Raw genomic sequence first — 18,570 nt, 5'->3', positions numbered from 1 at the left:
TGAGTAACACCTAATATTCATTCATATAGTTTCATCATTAATGAGGTGGTTTTCTACCACATTTTTTGTTCACCATCTAGAGTAATGGTGCCTCATCCTGACTGTATTCCTGTCTCATGCCCAGTATTCCAAAAATTTCCTACTCTCCAGATCCACTGAGACCCTGAACATGACAAAAATTGGTTGCTCTGCGAAAATTTTGCCAATGTAAAAAGAAGTCTTTGTTTAAAGAATATACTGTACTTGTGCACATGTGTATTTCTGCAACATTTCACAGAAATAAATGGGAACCCAGCAGTTACAGCTTTACATTAAAACATCCAACTTTCCTCAGCCAGGTAGCTTACATTACCTAACCCACAAACACAGTTTTAGAGACCTAAAAAAGGTCCCAACATACCATAAAACACTTCCCCTGTCTAACTCAGTGAGGTCAAACCACTTCCATACTGTCAGACAGTGTTCTATTCTGAGGACAGTGTATAGTGCCATGTAGAGATTTAGAGCACCTATGTACCTTTTTTCTTTTACAATGTTTGTGCATTTTACAAGTGAGCGAGTAGTCAAACCACTTCTGGTAAACTAGTGCCCAGCTGTCTAGGGTTAAATGTCATCTGAGTACCAATGGCAAAAAACCTCCACCAACAAACAACATGACTTGCCTGCAAACTAGTAGCATTTACAGCTCTCCCTGATTTCCCAAAGACACCATGAGGTTTCATCATAGAATGCAGCAGTCACAGTGTACAGTAGGGTTTGTAATCAGTTTCTTGCCAATTCCACCTCAACCCTCTCCCATGACATACTAAAAGATACCTGTAGCACTGTATCTTATAAATGTGATTGGAACTCTGAGCATCATCAAGTGTCATCCTGTAAAAGCTACAGACCTGCACACCTATAACAAACTTACTCAAGTAGACAGCAGTTGGGATTTTAATTGCATGAATTATGCATTTGCTACAATGGAGATGAAAGTTTAAACACATGTCAAGTTGCAGTTGCATGGATCTGATCAGCTGTTCAGTCTCGTAACTGATTCAATGACGCTGTAAAAATAATAACATAGACCAGCCATGAAACCTATCTACACAAGAGTGACCAGAAAACATGTCAAACTTATTTGCTATTAACAGACATAGCAAGAATCAATTGTTAAATATGTGTTATAGCATATTTACATTTTATGAATGATAATTAAGTGCAGCTGGGTTAAGGCTAATTCCTAAAGTTTGCAATATAATGATGCAATTATGACTACAGGTCCACACCACCAAGTAATGCCATTTAGACACAAATCTGCTCATTCTTACCGAGGGGTTGGTGCTCCAGCTCTGTTCAGAACCATCATCAATGAAATATGGATTATTCCTTTCTGAAGTGTCCTCTGTATCCTTGGGCATTTTATTCATTGCTTTGTTGCCCATGGCAACTGCAGCTAAACTTCATCTCATTAAAAAGTAAATACTAACAATACTAAACAAATACTCTGTAAACTCCTGTCCCACTGGAGAGCACCATGGCACTTTACTCACTTGTTTACTTGCTAGTGTGACATCCAGCTTATTCCATAAACAGAAACGACCATCTACTTCTGGCTTCCTCGCTGTTCATTTGAGCCTCAGCTATTTTTACATCCACCAGCTATGCATGTGAATGGAGGGTCAATGGTATGTTTGGAACAAGAGAGTATACAGGAGTGCATCAGGGACTGGTGTAAAGGCCTGAAGGCGGGAGTGACTCTAAATAACTACAACAACACCATAGCACCATGTACAACTCATCACTCATGTCTTTAGTGCACCTGGTAATGGGAAACTAAAGCTTCATGATTTAAATGTATAAAGTTAAATATAAATATATTATAAATATAACATTTTAGTAAAACAGCATGTGATAAATGATCTGATCAAATGAATGGGCTGGTTATTTTTTTTGTCTTAATCGTCTTGTTTTCTCTATAACTTAATTTTTTCCTTCATTTCTGGATTCATTTTTTACTGCTTTCGTTCAAGACTTTAAAATTAAAATACAAGTGAATTTCTTTGTGTAGTTGAAATACATAGGCTATTTAAACACAACAGTGTATTTAAAGTGCAATAAGTCATCAGCAATCATCTAAAGAATTGATTCATTTCATATTCATTTCAAAGTAACTGTACTTTCATTAATTCTTGTGTAGATTCTGAAACAAACAAAATAATTGAAAACATCTGGTTGTATCCTGCTGTACATGAAGACCCACTGCAGGTAGCATGCAGGTAGACTCTTTAGGGCTTAGTTTGAAGTATGGGGTAATGTAAATACATGTATGTAATGTACGTAATATCTATGTGACAAATAAACAAACTTGAACCTATCTAGGGTAAAGTTGAAGTATGCGATCAACCTCCTGGCATGCTTTTTGTAAAACTGGACAAAAGTCATTCAGCAACATGCTACAATTTAAGATAGAAATTGAGATAAGTTTGGGAGAAAGACCAAGATAAAAGCTTCACTTTCTTTCTTGTTAACCTCCTATATTAACATCACTATCTCACTCCTACTATTCCACTATGACTACACTACTAACTCCTACTCAACAGTTTGTAGTGGGCAGCCTGGCTATTAAACCCCAAAGCAGAAGCCTTTTTCTGTGCACAAGCAAAAGTTAAAATAAAATGCTTACGATATAATGGTTCCCACACTACCCATTTAATGTTATGAGATCCTCTGCTTACAGTAATCTTACATTAATGATCAATAATTTGCAACACATTTATCTCATGACCCCAAGAGGGACCCTTCTCATGTACATCTAATGTACAAAGTAGTCGTTCAAGATGTCCTATGATTTTATTAAAACTTTAGCAGGCTACCATATAGGTACTGTACTGTATGTGTGGGAGGAAGAGGTAAATGTCTTTGTGACCTTTTTTTTTCCTACCAAACACTGACAGACTGGAAAACATAACCCAACATTATACTGTCTTGACATATGAGTTAGGGTTACTGTGTAAAAGTATTGTGTAGAACGCACATTTAAAGGAATTATGCTAATTCGTAAGAAATTATGTCAATGATTTAAATGTTGTTTCAGGTTAAATTTTAAAGAGCTCTTTGGCTCTTTTTTCTTATGTACTGTTACTATAATGCAACATTCAACATTTATTGTTTTTTAGATAATTTACAAACCATATTTACTCTAACAAGTGACAAAACAACCAACTCCTATTCATTTTATATTCTTTTAAAAGTGAAAGATACGGTGTTTACTGTCTTTGTATTGTGTTGTCCTTTTTCTTTTCTTTTATGTTCCCTTATGTAGCATCTTGGTTTTGGGGAATATTGTTTCGATTCACTGTGTATATGGTTCAAATGACAGTAAAAGCCTACTTGACTTGACTTGAGACACAAAGCAATAATTTCAGCAACAGTTGTAGGCAAAAAAAAGCATTAGTACAACCACTTTCTTTCAATTCCATACAAATCATATGTGATGGGGGACACATTTAAACAACAATGCAATAACTGCCAGGACTATCACTTTTGCAAGATTATAAGCACTCAGAATGCTTTACAGCAATTTGTGTTTATTTTTCTTTGCCACATCTGCTTTTTTTATTCCTTAAATATCCACCCATGTCCAATCATTGGTTGTGTCCCTTACGTGTCCTTTTTGTCTGCACTTATATTGAGTTTGCCCCTTGATTATTATGAATATGTATAGCCCTTGTGTCCTTTGTTCCATCATAAAGTTTACCATCAGTTTTATCGTTGTAAACCTGACTGACTGATGCCTGTGAACCTTCCAGAATAATTAAATTTGTCTGCTCTTTAATAAATATGTCCTTTAATGCACTTGCATTTGTCTCAATCCTCCTTTACATGCAGCCCCCATTTCTTGAATTTTCGTTCGCAATTTTAGTCCCTTGTTTCTTTTATTGTTTTATGGTATCATAGGAAAAAATGCATTGAAGTGACTACACCCCTCACATTTCAGCAACCATTTTAGTATATCATCTTAAAGGACAATACTATAGAAAAAAAACGTGAATATATTTTAGAGTAGTCAATGTGCAGCCTGTATAGGAGTACAGATTTAATGTCCTCTGAAATTAACTCAACATACAGCTATGATTGTCAAAATAGCTGGCAACAAAATTGAATACACTCTAAATGATAACAGCTGTCACTTAATCGTGGAAATCCACATGTCCTATTCAGCATGTTCATGTTTTTATCTGCTTGACAGGACCATACAAATGTGTGTATCTTGCATTAGAGCAGTGAAGGTGATGGAGTGGCCAAGTATGTCTCCAGACCTAAACCCTATTGAGCACCTGGGGGCATCCTCAAGCGGAAGATGGAGAAGCGCCATGTGTCTAAGATCCAGCAGCTCCGAGATGTCATTATAGAGGAGTGGATGAGGATCTCAGCAACAACCTGTGCAGCTCTGGTAAATTCCATGCCCAGGAGAATTAAAACAGGGGTGAGGAGTGTACTCACGTTTCTGAGATACTTTAGCACAAATCATGGGTGTCTTTGGTGATTTTACTAACTGTCCTGTAGCTTGCTTGCTTTGCTAAACTACACAGTCCATAAGTAAACAATAATCAATGCTATGCACGCTACATGTGCAAAGAGACAAACTATAAGAGACACATGTGACTTGCCTGTTAGTGTGAGTTTTGAGTTAATTCAATTATAAGGAATAAATGTTTTATAGTTTTAATGCTTCACTGATATATCCTCTTTCAATTCTTGATAACACACCCTGTTACACAACAGGAACCACCAGCAACATATGAGCAAAAAGAAGCATGCAATAATATAGTTTTATGCTTGGACACAAAACCAAAACAATCATAAATATTAATCACTTACATAACTCTTCCATGTTTTTCTCACAATTGACCATAATGTTGACTCCATCAATTAGTCTGAGCACTGCTTTATCCTGGGAGCAGATTTAGGTTTACTCTCACTACAACCAAATCGCAGGGTTTAATCCTTTGCTAGGTGCAGAACACAAACGTTTAATCTGTGGTAAACCACAAGCCAGGTTGGGTGGGTAAAAAAAAAAGAATAAATAAATGGCTACTGTACAGCATTTATTACACACAATCAGCAGGGTGTGGTGTAAAAACATGCAGAGCTTGTAGTTTGTTCTGTTGGAATTCAAGTTTTCAATCGACAAAAGTGATATTTTTGAAGTGAAAAAATATATAAGGTGTACAGAACCATTTAAAAGTTTGGACACACCTTCTCCTACAGTGTTTTTTATTATTTTTATTATTTTCAACACTGTACATTAGGTCCACTGTACTGAAGACATAAATACTATCAAAGAATATCTATGACATTATGTAGTAAACAAAAGAAATATTTAAACAACCCAGAAGTTTTAGCTGTCCAAACATTTAGCTTTGATGCCAGCTTGCTAAACTCATTTCCTGTCTGAGTCCAAATTTGAGATGTTTGATTATAATCGCAATGTCTTTTTTAGATGTACATGGATGTGTGGTTCCCACTGTGAATCATGGAGGAGGAGGCGTGATGGTGTGGGGTGCATTTCTGGTGACACTGTTAGTGACTTAGTCAAAAAGGTTAAATCCAACACTTAACCAGCATATCTACCACAGCATTTTGCAGAGACATGCCACCCAGGACAACGGCCCCATACACACCTCTTGGTTATGTAAGAGCTATGTGTCAAAGAAGGAGAGTGCTGAATCGAATAACCTGGCAATTTAAAATATAAATATCATTATAAAATATAAAAAATATGCTAGGTTATTTCACATGTTTTGGTGGACTACATAATTCAATATTTGTTCTGTCATAATTTCAATGTCTTCAGTATTATTACACAAGGTTGAAAACAGTAAAAAATAAAGAAAAAACATTGAATAAGGAGGTGTGTCCAAACTTTTGACTGGTACTGTTTATGATGTCAATTTTGACACAAATCTATTTATTTTAACAATGTAGTCTTGCTTTGACTATCTAAAAACAGCCCAGAGTACTGCAGTCCTCATCATTTACCAGCAAAAGAAATGCACTGAGTAAAGATGAAAAAGCAACCAGTAAATAGAAGGACAGGAGTCAGGGCCTATGTTGCCATAGCAACTCAGACATCTGAACTGCAAGAGTTTATTACAGAGCTTGGTGGGGTTTTTTCTGTGTTTTCAGCATTTAATCTGTATTACACTGCACATATCGGCTTGCTAAGGCACAGTGAAAATAGATTAACTAAGCAGGACAATTTGGCATTTACGTTATATAAAGAAAAAAAAAAAAGACAAATGACCTAACTACAAGGATTAAAGTAAATAGAGCAGACATTATATAGTAATCTGGAATTAATAAGCATTAATTCATTATTCAAGACATTTATGACATGTGACTATATATATATAAATTTACCAATTAAAAGACTATTAATATTTCTAAAAATTTAACATTTAGAATTAATAATAATAATATGTTAATAATCTGATGATAATATAATGAAAATGACGTTTTTCAAAATGACTCTGTACTCTAAACTGGGTACCAGTGTACTGTATTGCAAGACATGTACATATGGAGAAATTCACCGCTTGCTGTTTTGCATAATGCTCTTCAGATTACTGTCCAATGCACAAATGGGTTGAAAGTGTATTCATTTAGATTGAAAGAGGATAGATTTTCAGCTCAGACCACAGAGCCAGATGTGAAGGATTTTAAATCAGTTGATTTAGGTTCTAAAGCTAGCAGAGATTCACATATACAGTAGTTCTCTACCTCCTTTATATCACAGGACCCTGCTGAACAGCAGGCTGATCAGATCCGCTCACTTATATCGCAACACGTTTTGGGTTTTTTGCCTAATTATGTTTGCTAAAGATACATGTACAGTAAATGCAAAACATGACCTGAGAACATTAGAAATTTGAATTGAAAATAAAATGAGCAGAAAACACTAGTCATACAAATTAGATAGAAACATTAAAATTGTGTTTGATTTGTTGTGATCTTGAGAACAATGAAAACGAAAAAAAAAAAAAACCCTGGTGAAAGCCATTGCTCTGAATAAATTATGACTTAGCAAGTACATGTTCCAGTTTTTTTGCGACTGTGTGCTTGGCTCCTCTTTTGCTTTGATCACCCTCTTCACAATATTGACTTTTAAGTAAACGCCGAGGTCCTCGCATGTCCTTGCAGCACTATAAATGTGATATTCAGATCGCAACACATTAAAAGGTTTCAGAAGCATACAGTCTGCATGTATAACAAGTTTCTCAAAGATACATTTCCTCACGACAAATTGAACATCATTTTGCAATTTCTCATTATGTATAAGGTTTACAAACAATAAATACTTAAAATTAGAGTCCCATCATCTTTGGTAAATTAAATCAACATTAAATAATGCAATAAACAAACAAGCACACTAATATCTTTATATTGATCTATATTTCAATAAATATTTTTAATGGTCTTATTATATAAACTTAATTGAATAAAAAAAAAATTTGTTACAGTATTTTTCTTTACCTAATATAAAATATATATGGTAGAGAAATTAACATTAAATTAATGGGCAACAGCGCTGGTGGACATTCCTGCAGTCAGCATGCCAACTGCACACTCCCTCAAAGCCTGCGACATCTGTGGTATTGTACTGTGTGATAAAACTGCACATTTAAGAGTTTGCTTTTATTGTGGCCAGCCTGAGGCACACCTGTGCAATAATCATGCTAATCAGCATCTTGATACGCCACACCTGTGAGGTGGATGGATTCTCTCAGCAAAGGAGAAATGCTCACTAACACAGAATTAGACAGATTTGTGAACAATATTTGAGAGAAATAGGCCTTTTGTGTACATAGAAAAAGTCTTAGATCTTTGAGTTCAGCTGGGGGGAAAAACAAAAGTGTTGCATTTATAATTTTGTTCAGTATATACAGTACAGACCTTCTTCTTCTTCTTTCGGCTGCTCCCATTAGGGGTCGCCACAGCGGATCATCCGTCTCCATACCACCCTGTCCTCTACATCTGCCTCTTTCACACCAACTACCTGCATGTCTTCCCTCACCACATCCATGAACCTCCTCCTTGGCCTTCCTCTTTTCCTCCTACCTGGTGGCTCCATCTTCAGCATTCTTCTACCAATATAATTCATGTCCCTTCTCTGCACATGTCCAAACCATCTCAATCTCGCCTCCCTCACCTTGTCACCAAAACATCCTACATGTGCTGTCCCCCTAATAAACTCATTTCTAATCTTGTCCATCCTCGTCACTCCCAACGAAAACCTTAACATCTTCAGCTCTGCTACCTCTAGCTCTGCCTCCTGCCTTTTACTCAATGCCACTGTCTCTAATCCATACAACATCGCAGGTCTCACCACAGTCCTATAAACTTTCCCTTTCATTCTTGCAGATACCCTACTATCACAAATCACTCCTGTCACTCTTCTCCACCCACTCCACCCTGCCTGCACTCTTTTCTTTACTTCTAACACACTCCATTACTTTGCACTGTTGACCCCAGGTACCTGAACTCCTCCACCTTCTCCACCTCTTCTCCTGCAACCGCATCACCCACTGCCCTCCCTCTCATTCACACACATGTACTCTGTCTTACTCCTACTGACTTTCATTCCCCTTCTCCAGCGCATATCTCCACCTCTCCAGGCTCTTCTCAACCTGCTCTACTCTCACCACAAATCACAATATCATCTGCAAACATCATAGTCCAGGAGACTCCTGTCTGACCTCGTCCGTCAACCTGTCCATCACCACTGCAAACAGGAAAGGGCTCAGGGCCGATCCTTGATGCAGTCCAACCTTCACTCTGAACCAGTCTGTCGTACCTACTGCACACTTCACTGCCGTCACACTGTCCTCATACATGTCCTGCACCACCCTTACATACTTCTCTGACACACCTGACTTCCTCATACAATACCACAACTCCTCTCTTGGCACTCTGTCGACGCTTTCTAAATCCACAAATACACAATGCAATTCCTTCTGTCCTTCTCTATACTTCTCCATCAACATCCTCAAAGCAAATAAGGCATCTGTGGTGCTCTTCCTCGGCATGAAACCATACTGTTGCTCACAGATGGTCACCTCTTCTCTCAGCCTGGCTTCCACTACTCTTTCCCATAACTTCATGGTGTGACTGATCAACTTAATTCCCCTGTAGTTACTGCAGGTCTGCACATCTCCTTATGCTTAAAGATCGGTACCAGCACACTCCTTCTCCATTCCTCAGGCATCCTCTCCCTTCCAGAATCCTGTTAAACAATCTGGTTAAAAACTCCACTGCCATCTCTCCTAAACATCTCCACGCCTCTACCGGTATGTCATCTGGTCCAACCGACTTTCCATTCTTCATCCTCTTAATCGCTGCTCTCACTTCCTCCTTACTAATCCTATCTACATCCTGCTTCACCAACTCCACATCCTCCAACCTTCTCTCTGTGATTTTCCTCATTCATCAGCTGCTCAAAATACTCCCTCCACCTTCTCAACACACTCTCCTCACTAGTCAACACATTTCCTCTCCATCCTTTATTGCTCTAACTTGCAGTACATCCTTCCCAGCTCGGTCCTCTGCCTGGCCAATCGGTATAACTCCTTTTCTCCTTCCTTAGTGTCCAACCTCTTATACAGCTCCTCATATGCCTTTTCCTTGGCTTTCGCCACATCCCTTTTACCTGCTGCCGCATCTCCTTGTACTCCTGCCTACTTTTCTCATCACTCTGTCGATCCCACTTCTGTTTTGCCAACCTCTTTCCCTAATGCTCTCCTGCACTTCCTCATTCCACCACCACATCTCCTTGTCTTGCTTTCTATTTCCAGATGTCACACCAAGTACTTTTCTAGCTGCCTCCTCATCACTCCTGCAGTAGTTCCCCAATCATCCGCACCTCTTCACCACCACCGAGCCCCTGTCTGACCTCTTCCTGAACCTCACACTACACTCTTCCTCCTTCAGTTTCCACCATCTTATTCTTCTTTCAATCCTTACATTCCTCCTCTTCTTCTTCGCCTCCAAAACCATCCTACAGACCACCATCCGATGCTGTCTAGCTACACTGTCCCCGCCAACACCTTACAGTCTCCAATCTCCTTCAGGTTGCATCTCCTGCATAGCACATAGTCCACCTGTGTGCACCTTCCTCCACTCCTATACGTCACCCTATGATCCTCCTTCTTCTTAAAATACGTGTTCACCACTGCCATTTCCATCCTTTTAGCAAAATCTACCACCATCTGCCCTTCCACATTCCTCTCCTTAAAACCATACCTACCCATCACCTCCTCATCACCTCTGTTCCCTTCACCTACATGCCCATTAAAGTCTGCCCCAATCACCAATCGTTCTTTCCTAGGTACACCATCTACCACGTCATCTAATTCATCTAATATACAGTACAGACCAAAAGTTTATATATATAATATATACAGTACAGACCAAAAGTTTATATATTATATATACAGTACAGACCAAAAGTTTGGACACACCTGCTCATTCAAAGAGTTTTCTTTATTTTCATGACTATGAAAATTGTAGAGTCACACTGAAGGCATCAAAACTATGAATTAACACATGTGGAATTATATATATAACAAAAAAGTGAACTGAAAATATGTCATATTGTAGTTTCTTCAAAGTAGGCATCAAGAGAATGCCAAGAGTGTGCAAAGCAGTAATCAAAGCAAAAGGAGGCTACTTTGAAGAACCTACAATATGACATATTTTCAGTTGTTTCACAATTTTTTGTTATGTATATAATTCCACATGTGTTAATTCATAGTTTTAATGCCTTCAGTGTGATTCTACAATTTTCATAGTCATGAAAATAAAGAGAACTCTTTGAATGAGAAGGTGTGTCCAAACTTTTGGTCTGTACTGTATATATAGAGCACATTTCAGCAACCATTTTAGTATATCTACTCAAGGGACAATACTGTAACAATTAAACTTGGATATATTTTACAGTAGTCAATGTGCAGCTTGTAAAACAGTATTTGAGAATTAGAACTGTTACCCTTCACAAAGATGGCCTAGGCCAGGGGTCACCAACGTGGTACACACAATGACCACATGAGTAGCCCGTGGGCGTTTTCTAAAAATAGCTTTTTCCTACTTTGTAAATCATTGTTGATAATTATTATGATAAATTATTAACATGCTCAGTGTCTTCACATAGATAATTATCATTAATTATTAATAATAACACATAATAAAAGGTAAATTTAGCAAATGTGTTATTTCAGATCAAACTGAAAACTGTGTGTATCAAACTGGTAGCCCTTCACATTAATCGGTACCCAAGAAGTAGCTTTTAGTTTCAAAAAGGTTGGTGACCCCTGGCCTAGGCTATAAGATTGGTAACACTCTGAATCTGAGTTACAGTAAAGTGGATAGGGTCATACAGAGGCTTTCCAAAATGGGTTCCACATAAAACACACCTTGCAAGGGTCGAGTCCTTGTGCTGTGCATCATGTTGACTTATTTTTTAAATGGTTGCTGAAATGTGATGGTGTACTCACTTTTGTGATACTGTAAAAGAAAAATATTTTTGGAGTTCCTCAAATAGGTGGTTTGCCAGTTTGATTTTATTCTTAAATGTATTTGTGTAATATTTATGTGTCTATACAGAAAGATCAATACCAAGTAGCATTAATTGAAGTAGGTTTAGTTTACTTGAGAGTCATTTACGTGCAGCTGTTGAAATAAAGTGAATCTATCTCAAAAGTCTGACTTGTTTAGCATTTGCCTTAAAAACTCCCATAAATCCAGAGCAAAATATGAATTTGCATTGCAAGGTTGTAAAACAGGGCATTAACATATATATCTATGGTTAAATGTTTGTGGACATTGAACTATAAGATTCGGACATGCTTTTTGAACATCTTATTCCACATTTAGTCCCAATTTGCTTTTATAATAACCTCCACTCTTATGGGAAGATGTTCCACTAGATTTTGTAGTGTGCTTGTGGTGATTTGTGCTCCTTCAGCCACAAGGGCGTTAGTAAAGTCATGTACTGATGTAGAGTGAGGAGTTCTGGGGTGTAGTCAGTGTTCTAATTCATCCTAAAGGTGTTTAAGAGAGAGGAGGTCAAAGTTCTATAGCAGACCATTCAAGTTTTTTTCACTCCAAACAATGTAAAGCATATCTTCATGAAGCTGCCTTTGGAACAGGTTTGGGTCTCCTTCTTCAAGTGAATGGAAAATTCAATGCTGTCACATCCAAAAGACATCCTATGCAATTGTGTGTTTCCAACTTCATAGTAACATTTTAAGGAAGAACCACAGAGGTCTTCCATGTGTGTCAAATATTCAGCACGTTTATAAATAAAAATGGAGTGAACTGCACAGAAGGAGGTAGACTCTCTATGAAAGAGCAGAAATTCAGTCCCAAGCGTTTTCCTGAAACATTAAAAATGTCTTGTCACTTTTTGCAGCTTTCATCCACACTGGGTGAGCTTCCACATATTCTAGCTTCTCATGTGAAATTCATGAAGAGTCTAGAGCACATCAGAAATCACAAAAAGAGAGAAGAAGTGGGGAAGGTGATTGTAGCTGCTACAGCAGCTCTTACTTATTCAGATCAGGGAACATCGGTTAGATTTCCCTTGGGGAAAAAATCTTAATAATATCTGGTCTAGACACAACACACCCACACAATAAAGAATAAATAGATACTTTTGAATCCAGGTTGATATGCAGCCACAACTAAATATGTCAAAATAAAAGTACAAATAAAACACCTTTACCATTACAACTACATAACATTTACAATATTACAAAATATTACAAGCCACTGTTTTAAGACACATTAAATAACTTGGGACTAAAACTGTCTTTAAAATCTAAAGACACTGCATTTCTTTTGGTACCGACACTCATGTACTTTATTTTCATAAACATTTTTCAATTACTTTCCAGAAGCATGGCATTGCAGCACTTTTCAACCATTTTAAGTTAATGGCTAATATCATGTTTTGAATTTGTGTATAATGTTCCCAGTAAAATCACTGCACAAACATTAGACCACCAATAATTCAGTTTTATCCAGTCACACAAACAGCTGATATTTGTACTGACAGTGCATCTGAGGAATGACACCGATATGAAATATCCAATTTCAACAATTTGAAATATAACCACGAGAGTTTACTACAGCCATTATTGGCAGCAAACTCATGCCTCGCATTTAATCTACAACACTTTATGCTGCCATTCTACACAAGAAACAAATCCTAACAGATCCTATTGCTTTGCTTTATTAGCTACAGACTTGACAAAACAAGTACCGAACGTGAAACAGTGGCGTAAATCGTACCTCCTTGTACCAACGCGACAAGTCAATAATTTGTGGTGAAGCTTTCAATGTTTGATGTTTTCCCCTGCAAACCACCATTTAAAGTACGCTTTAGTTTCCGTCCAGTATTAATGTTACATAATCATCAGTCTCTGTACTGAGTGAAATCCTATTCTTCTTCTTTTCTGTTTCCGATTAGAAAAAGTGTCCTGTGTATTTATTGAATTGGAAAGTAACATTAGTTAGTCATTTATTTATTTTCTACAAAGCTGTGTACAACATTCGTGATTATAGTAATTTATGCAATGAGCACCTCGGCAAATAATAGACACATGCCACTATACATTAAACTGCAGGAAACGTATCGTGAAGTAAATGCTGCAATTTTTGTTTCTTAATTCAATGATTTAAATTTTGACTAAAAAGCATGACAACTTTGTGCTGTTTGCATTTTTTTTCATACGTAGAAATAGAGCTTTCCTTCTGAGAGATTGAGGCAAGAATAATGAACACGTTTCAGTCTCCTTAGAAACAAAAACATGGGCATAAGATCATATGGGAATAACTGTAAATCACAGCGCATGTCTTCTTTTCCTGATGCATCACATTTATTCAAACAGCCTTTCATCAAATATTAGGAATTCAGTGTTAGTGGATGCATTTTACTGCTTTTCTAAGATATGCCCTTGATCAAATGTTCTTGTGTACAATCGGTGGATTCCCAAATACACAGTCGCATAGCAGCAAATGTACTGCACGCATATGCGATGCTGCAGTAGGACTCAAACAAGGCTCAGTGTGACACCGGCCAGTGTGATATGAAGAGATTAATGAAGCAAGACAAGACAGAGATGCTGGCAAATAGCTGAATGGGGTCGATTTTTTAATCTAAGAGGTACGCCAAGGGTGCTTTCATACAGTGTGATCCCGAGAAATGGTGTGATAGAGATGAATATATACACATGAACAGAAACAGGCACAAGCCGGATGTTAACAAATGCATAAATAAGAAGGGACGAACCAAATAATGGCATGAGGAATAAATCTATGCTGCAGCTGTGTAAAGGCTGCATAAAGATGTGTACATGACTAAAATACTGAGATCTGTTTAGTGGGGAAAAGGAATATGAAAGTGGTAAAAAAATTCCTGGAGATCACTGAATTATAAGATGGTGTAACTGGAAGTGAGATGGTATGGGTGGGATGAAATACTGGGACTCTAGGAAGCATCGGTGCCCATGCTGCTGATGGGGGAGGCATGAAAAAAAGCGGCTTGGCGTGTGGCGTACCTTGCGTCTGCGCTCAGCCCGTTCTCGAGAGCGTCTCCTTCTCTCACGCGCCTTCTCCAGTGCCTTGGTGTCCGGCTGCTGGTCCATCTCCATCCGGGCCTTTTTGAGATGCGCTGCCGCGTGCGCCATAACGGATACACGTTCTCCACAAAGAGATAAAAAATACCAGAGATGTCCAACTTACAACAGCAGGTGACTTTCCTGCCCAAGGGCAGAGAAGGACCACCTGCACTCTTTGCAATAGCGCAGAAGGAGAATGAGACAGGCACAAGAGCTTTCTGAATTGACTAGTCCAGACTCAAGAGCAGCCTCCTCCTCACTCTGGGTTACAGCGTCCAACTCAGGTGGTGGAGTGTATGCGAGAGAAACAATGCAAAAAAGGAGGGGTATAGGATAAGATCAGAAGTAAACCAGAGTGAAAGAGAAAGAGAGAGAGAGGCTGTAGTCCACCCACGACAGCTCTCTGAATAGACTAGTCCATCTCTGTCTCGTCTCTGTGTAACAGCGTAAGACAAATGACACGAATGTGTGAGATATAGAAAGATGATGGGATGGGAGAAGCTCAATAAGTGATCCCAAGAGAGACAGAATGAGGGGGTAACCTATCCCTCGGTGGGCTACACTGCACTGCTTCAGGACTACATTAACAACCATCAGAAAAAAACACCATAATGCGACCAATCACATTTCTCACTTCCACACTGTACCCACTCGGTAGGGCAAATGGATGCAACCATGTGTGATACACAGAGGGGGAAGAAAGATGACATTTTCTAAGCGAGCACCTTCCCTAGCATCCCCCAAGCATGCCTGTAGATGTCCTTCCCACCCATCAGGACAAGAGAATGGTGCAGTCTACTTTCACATGAAGGCAAACCGAGCTTGTAAAATCCCAGCACACACGTACCGAATGTGTGAATCCCCCTCTGATAGATTTCTGGCTTGTCCTCACATTGAAGAAGCCCCAGAAACCACATCAAAGAACGTGCCTGTGTGTACCACCACATCCATCATATTCTTCATGTAAATAATACAATTTGCAGTCTACAGTCTAAATAAGGATTAATAAAACATATTTTAATAATAACTAACCAATAAAAAATAAAAAGGCCACGCCTTTGGGCATTTATATTTAGCTAAGAATAAATTCTTCATTAGAAGCTATTGAAAAAATCCTAAATATTTTATAAACCCTCTTCAGCAGGCATATAAAGAGATGCCAACAGTAAGATGGTAAAACTGAAATATCGATGTAGAAAAAACTATTTTGGCACAGCGCTTCACCACGTCACGCACCTTGTTTTGTTTCACTATGATGCCATCTGCTGGCTGGTTACCTTTTTTACATTAAATACTGGTAAAGAAATCAGCCACATGCCTACACTGTCTGTGTATCATCAGAAGACATAATCAATACTGATATTGCGATGACACTTTACTATACAGTCTACAAGTAGGAATATATCAATATTTAAGTTATGTGCTTATTATGATAATGCATGAATTAATCCTTAGCCCATCACGAAATAATCTTGTGTATACATAGACAACCAATAAGTTAAATATCATTAGTAATGACATCTTATTAACTCATTGTTTTAATTAATGTTAATATTATAATCTTTCTTCTTTCGGCTTCTTCCATTAGAGGTCGCCATGGCGGAACATCCATCTCCATATCGCCCTGTCCTCTACATCTGCCTCTTTTAAACCAACTACCTGCATGTCTTCCCTCACCACATCCATAATTCCCCTTGGCCTTCCTCTTTTCCTCCTTCATGGTGGCTCCATCCTCAGCATTATTCTACAGCATATACCTCATGTCCCTCCTCTGTACATGTCCAAACCATCTCAATCACGCCTTCCTCACCTTGTTTCCAAAACATCCTACATGTGCTGTCCCTCTAATAAACAAATTTCTAATCCTGTCCATCCTCATCACTCCCAACGAAAACCTCAACATCTTCAGCTCTGCTACCTCCAGCTCCACCTCCTGTCTTCTAGTCAATGCCACTGTCTCTAAACCATACAACATCGCAGGTCTCACCACAGTCCTATAAACTTTCCCTTTCACTCTTACAGATACTCTTCTATCACAAATCACTCCTGCTGTCACTCTTCTCCACCCACTCCACCCTGCCTGCACTCTTTTCTTCACTTCTCTAACACACACTCCATTACTTTGCACTGTTGACTGTTGTACCTGAACTCCTCCACTTTCTCCACCTCTTCTTCCTGCAACCGCACGGCTCCACTGCCATCCCATTCACACACATGTACTCTCTCTTACTCCTACTGACTCATTCCCCTTCTCTCCAGCCCGTACCCCCACCTCTCCAGGCTCTTCTCACCCTGCTCCCTTATCTCACCACAAATCACAATATCATCTGCAAACATCATAGTCCACGGACACTTCTGTCTGATCTTGTCTGTCAACCTGTCCACCACAACTGCAAACAGAAAGGGCTCAAAGCCAATCCTTGATGCAGTCCAACCTCTATTGTGAACCAGTCTGCCATTCCTATTGCACACTTTACTGCTAATACACTGTCCTCATACATGTCCTGCACCACCCTAACATACTTCTCTGACAAACCTGACTTCCTCATACAATACCACAACTCCTCTCTCGGCACCCTGTCATACACTTTCTCTAAATCAACAAACAAACAATGTAACTCCTTTTGACCTTCTCTATACTTCTCCATCTACATTCTCAAAGCAAATAAGGCGTCTGTAGTGCTCTTCCTCAGCATGAAACCATACTGTTGCTCACAGATAGTCACTTCTTCTCTCAGCCTGGCTTCCACTACTCTTCCTACTACTAACTGATCAACTTTATTCCCCTGTAGTTACTGCAGGTCTGCGCATCTCCCTTATTCTTAAAGATCGGTACCAGCACACTCCTTCTCTATTCCTCAGGCATCCTCTCACCTTCCAGAATTTTGTTAAACAATCTTGTTAAAAACACCACTGCCATCTCTCCTAAACATCTCCATACTTCTACCTGCTCAAAATACTCCCTCCATCTTCTCAACATACTCTCCTCACTAGTCAACAAATTTTAATCTCCAACCTTTATTGCTCTAACTTGCAGCAAATCCTTCTCAGCTCGGTCCCTCTGACTGGCCAATCGGTATAAATCCCTTTATCCTTTCTTAGTGTCCAACCTCACATACAGAATGTTAATATTTCTGAACATTTGAATAGCATAAACACACACCAATAAGATATCACATTAATGACACCTGTCTAATATCATGTAGCTCCTGACTGTGCAGTCTCCTCTCCACTCCTTGGATCCGCCCGCTTCATCCCAGCCTGCCTCTGGATAATGTTCTCTTCGATTGGAGGCCACTCTGTGCAGCTGGGGATGGTTTAACATTAATGGCCTGGGGATCCATTAAATTACGGAGTAACACAGGAGCTTTGAGGATGGATTTGGACCCTACTTAATGTCAACAATCTGCTACACTTACTCAGGACTACAGTTTGCATCTGATCATAATCACTGCACTCCTCAACACCGTTTAACTGTAATAAATGGACATTCGGTGCCACCCAGATGAGAAAGAGTTCCCTCTTGAGACAATGCCCATTATTAAAAGTGCTATACAAATAAAACTGTATTGAATTGAGTTGAACTGCAGTTAAAACAGTTCTAAACCATCAAGGCCCGTCAAGATCTCTGAAGGTGTGCTGTGGTACCTGTCACTAATGCATTAGGAACGGATCATTTAAATCCTGAAAGTTGCGAGGTGGGCGGGATCTCAATGGTTTAGGCTTGTTTACTGGCACATTCCACAGATGCTCGATTGGATATGGGGAATTTGGAAGCACTTTGGAGAAGCTTTTTGTAATTTTTCTTAAACCATTCATTTTCATTTTCATGTTGTCTGCAGCAATATTTAGGTAGGTGGTTTGAGTCAAAATAAAATCCACATGAACACCTGGTCCCAAGGTTTCT

General features: G+C 38.8%; 1 protein-coding gene across 6 annotated transcripts in view; it reads right to left on the bottom strand.

Annotated features, from left to right (window-relative positions):
- The window catches only part of ank2b (ankyrin 2b, neuronal), a 96,413-nt gene extending 81,147 nt beyond the window's left edge, over positions 1-15,266 (bottom strand). For 3 of the 6 annotated variants that reach the window (XM_046850872.1, XM_046850873.1, XM_046850875.1), the window contains exon 1: positions 14,604-15,264. In XM_046850872.1, coding sequence (XP_046706828.1) covers positions 14,604-14,732 — 129 coding nt within the window. In that variant the 5' untranslated portion in view covers positions 14,733-15,264. Of the gene's footprint in view, positions 1-14,603 lie in introns of all 6 variants that reach the window. The other 3 variants (XM_046850871.1, XM_046850874.1, XM_046850876.1) reach the window with 3 other exon arrangements.
- Between the last annotated feature and the right edge of the window lie 3,304 nt (positions 15,267-18,570).

This window comes from Silurus meridionalis, chromosome 6 (genome assembly GCF_014805685.1).
Source record: "Silurus meridionalis isolate SWU-2019-XX chromosome 6, ASM1480568v1, whole genome shotgun sequence".
NCBI classification, from domain to species: domain Eukaryota; kingdom Metazoa; phylum Chordata; class Actinopteri; order Siluriformes; family Siluridae; genus Silurus; species Silurus meridionalis.
Note: the sequence above shows the minus strand (reverse complement) of the source record. Positions and strands in the feature narration are given on the sequence as shown.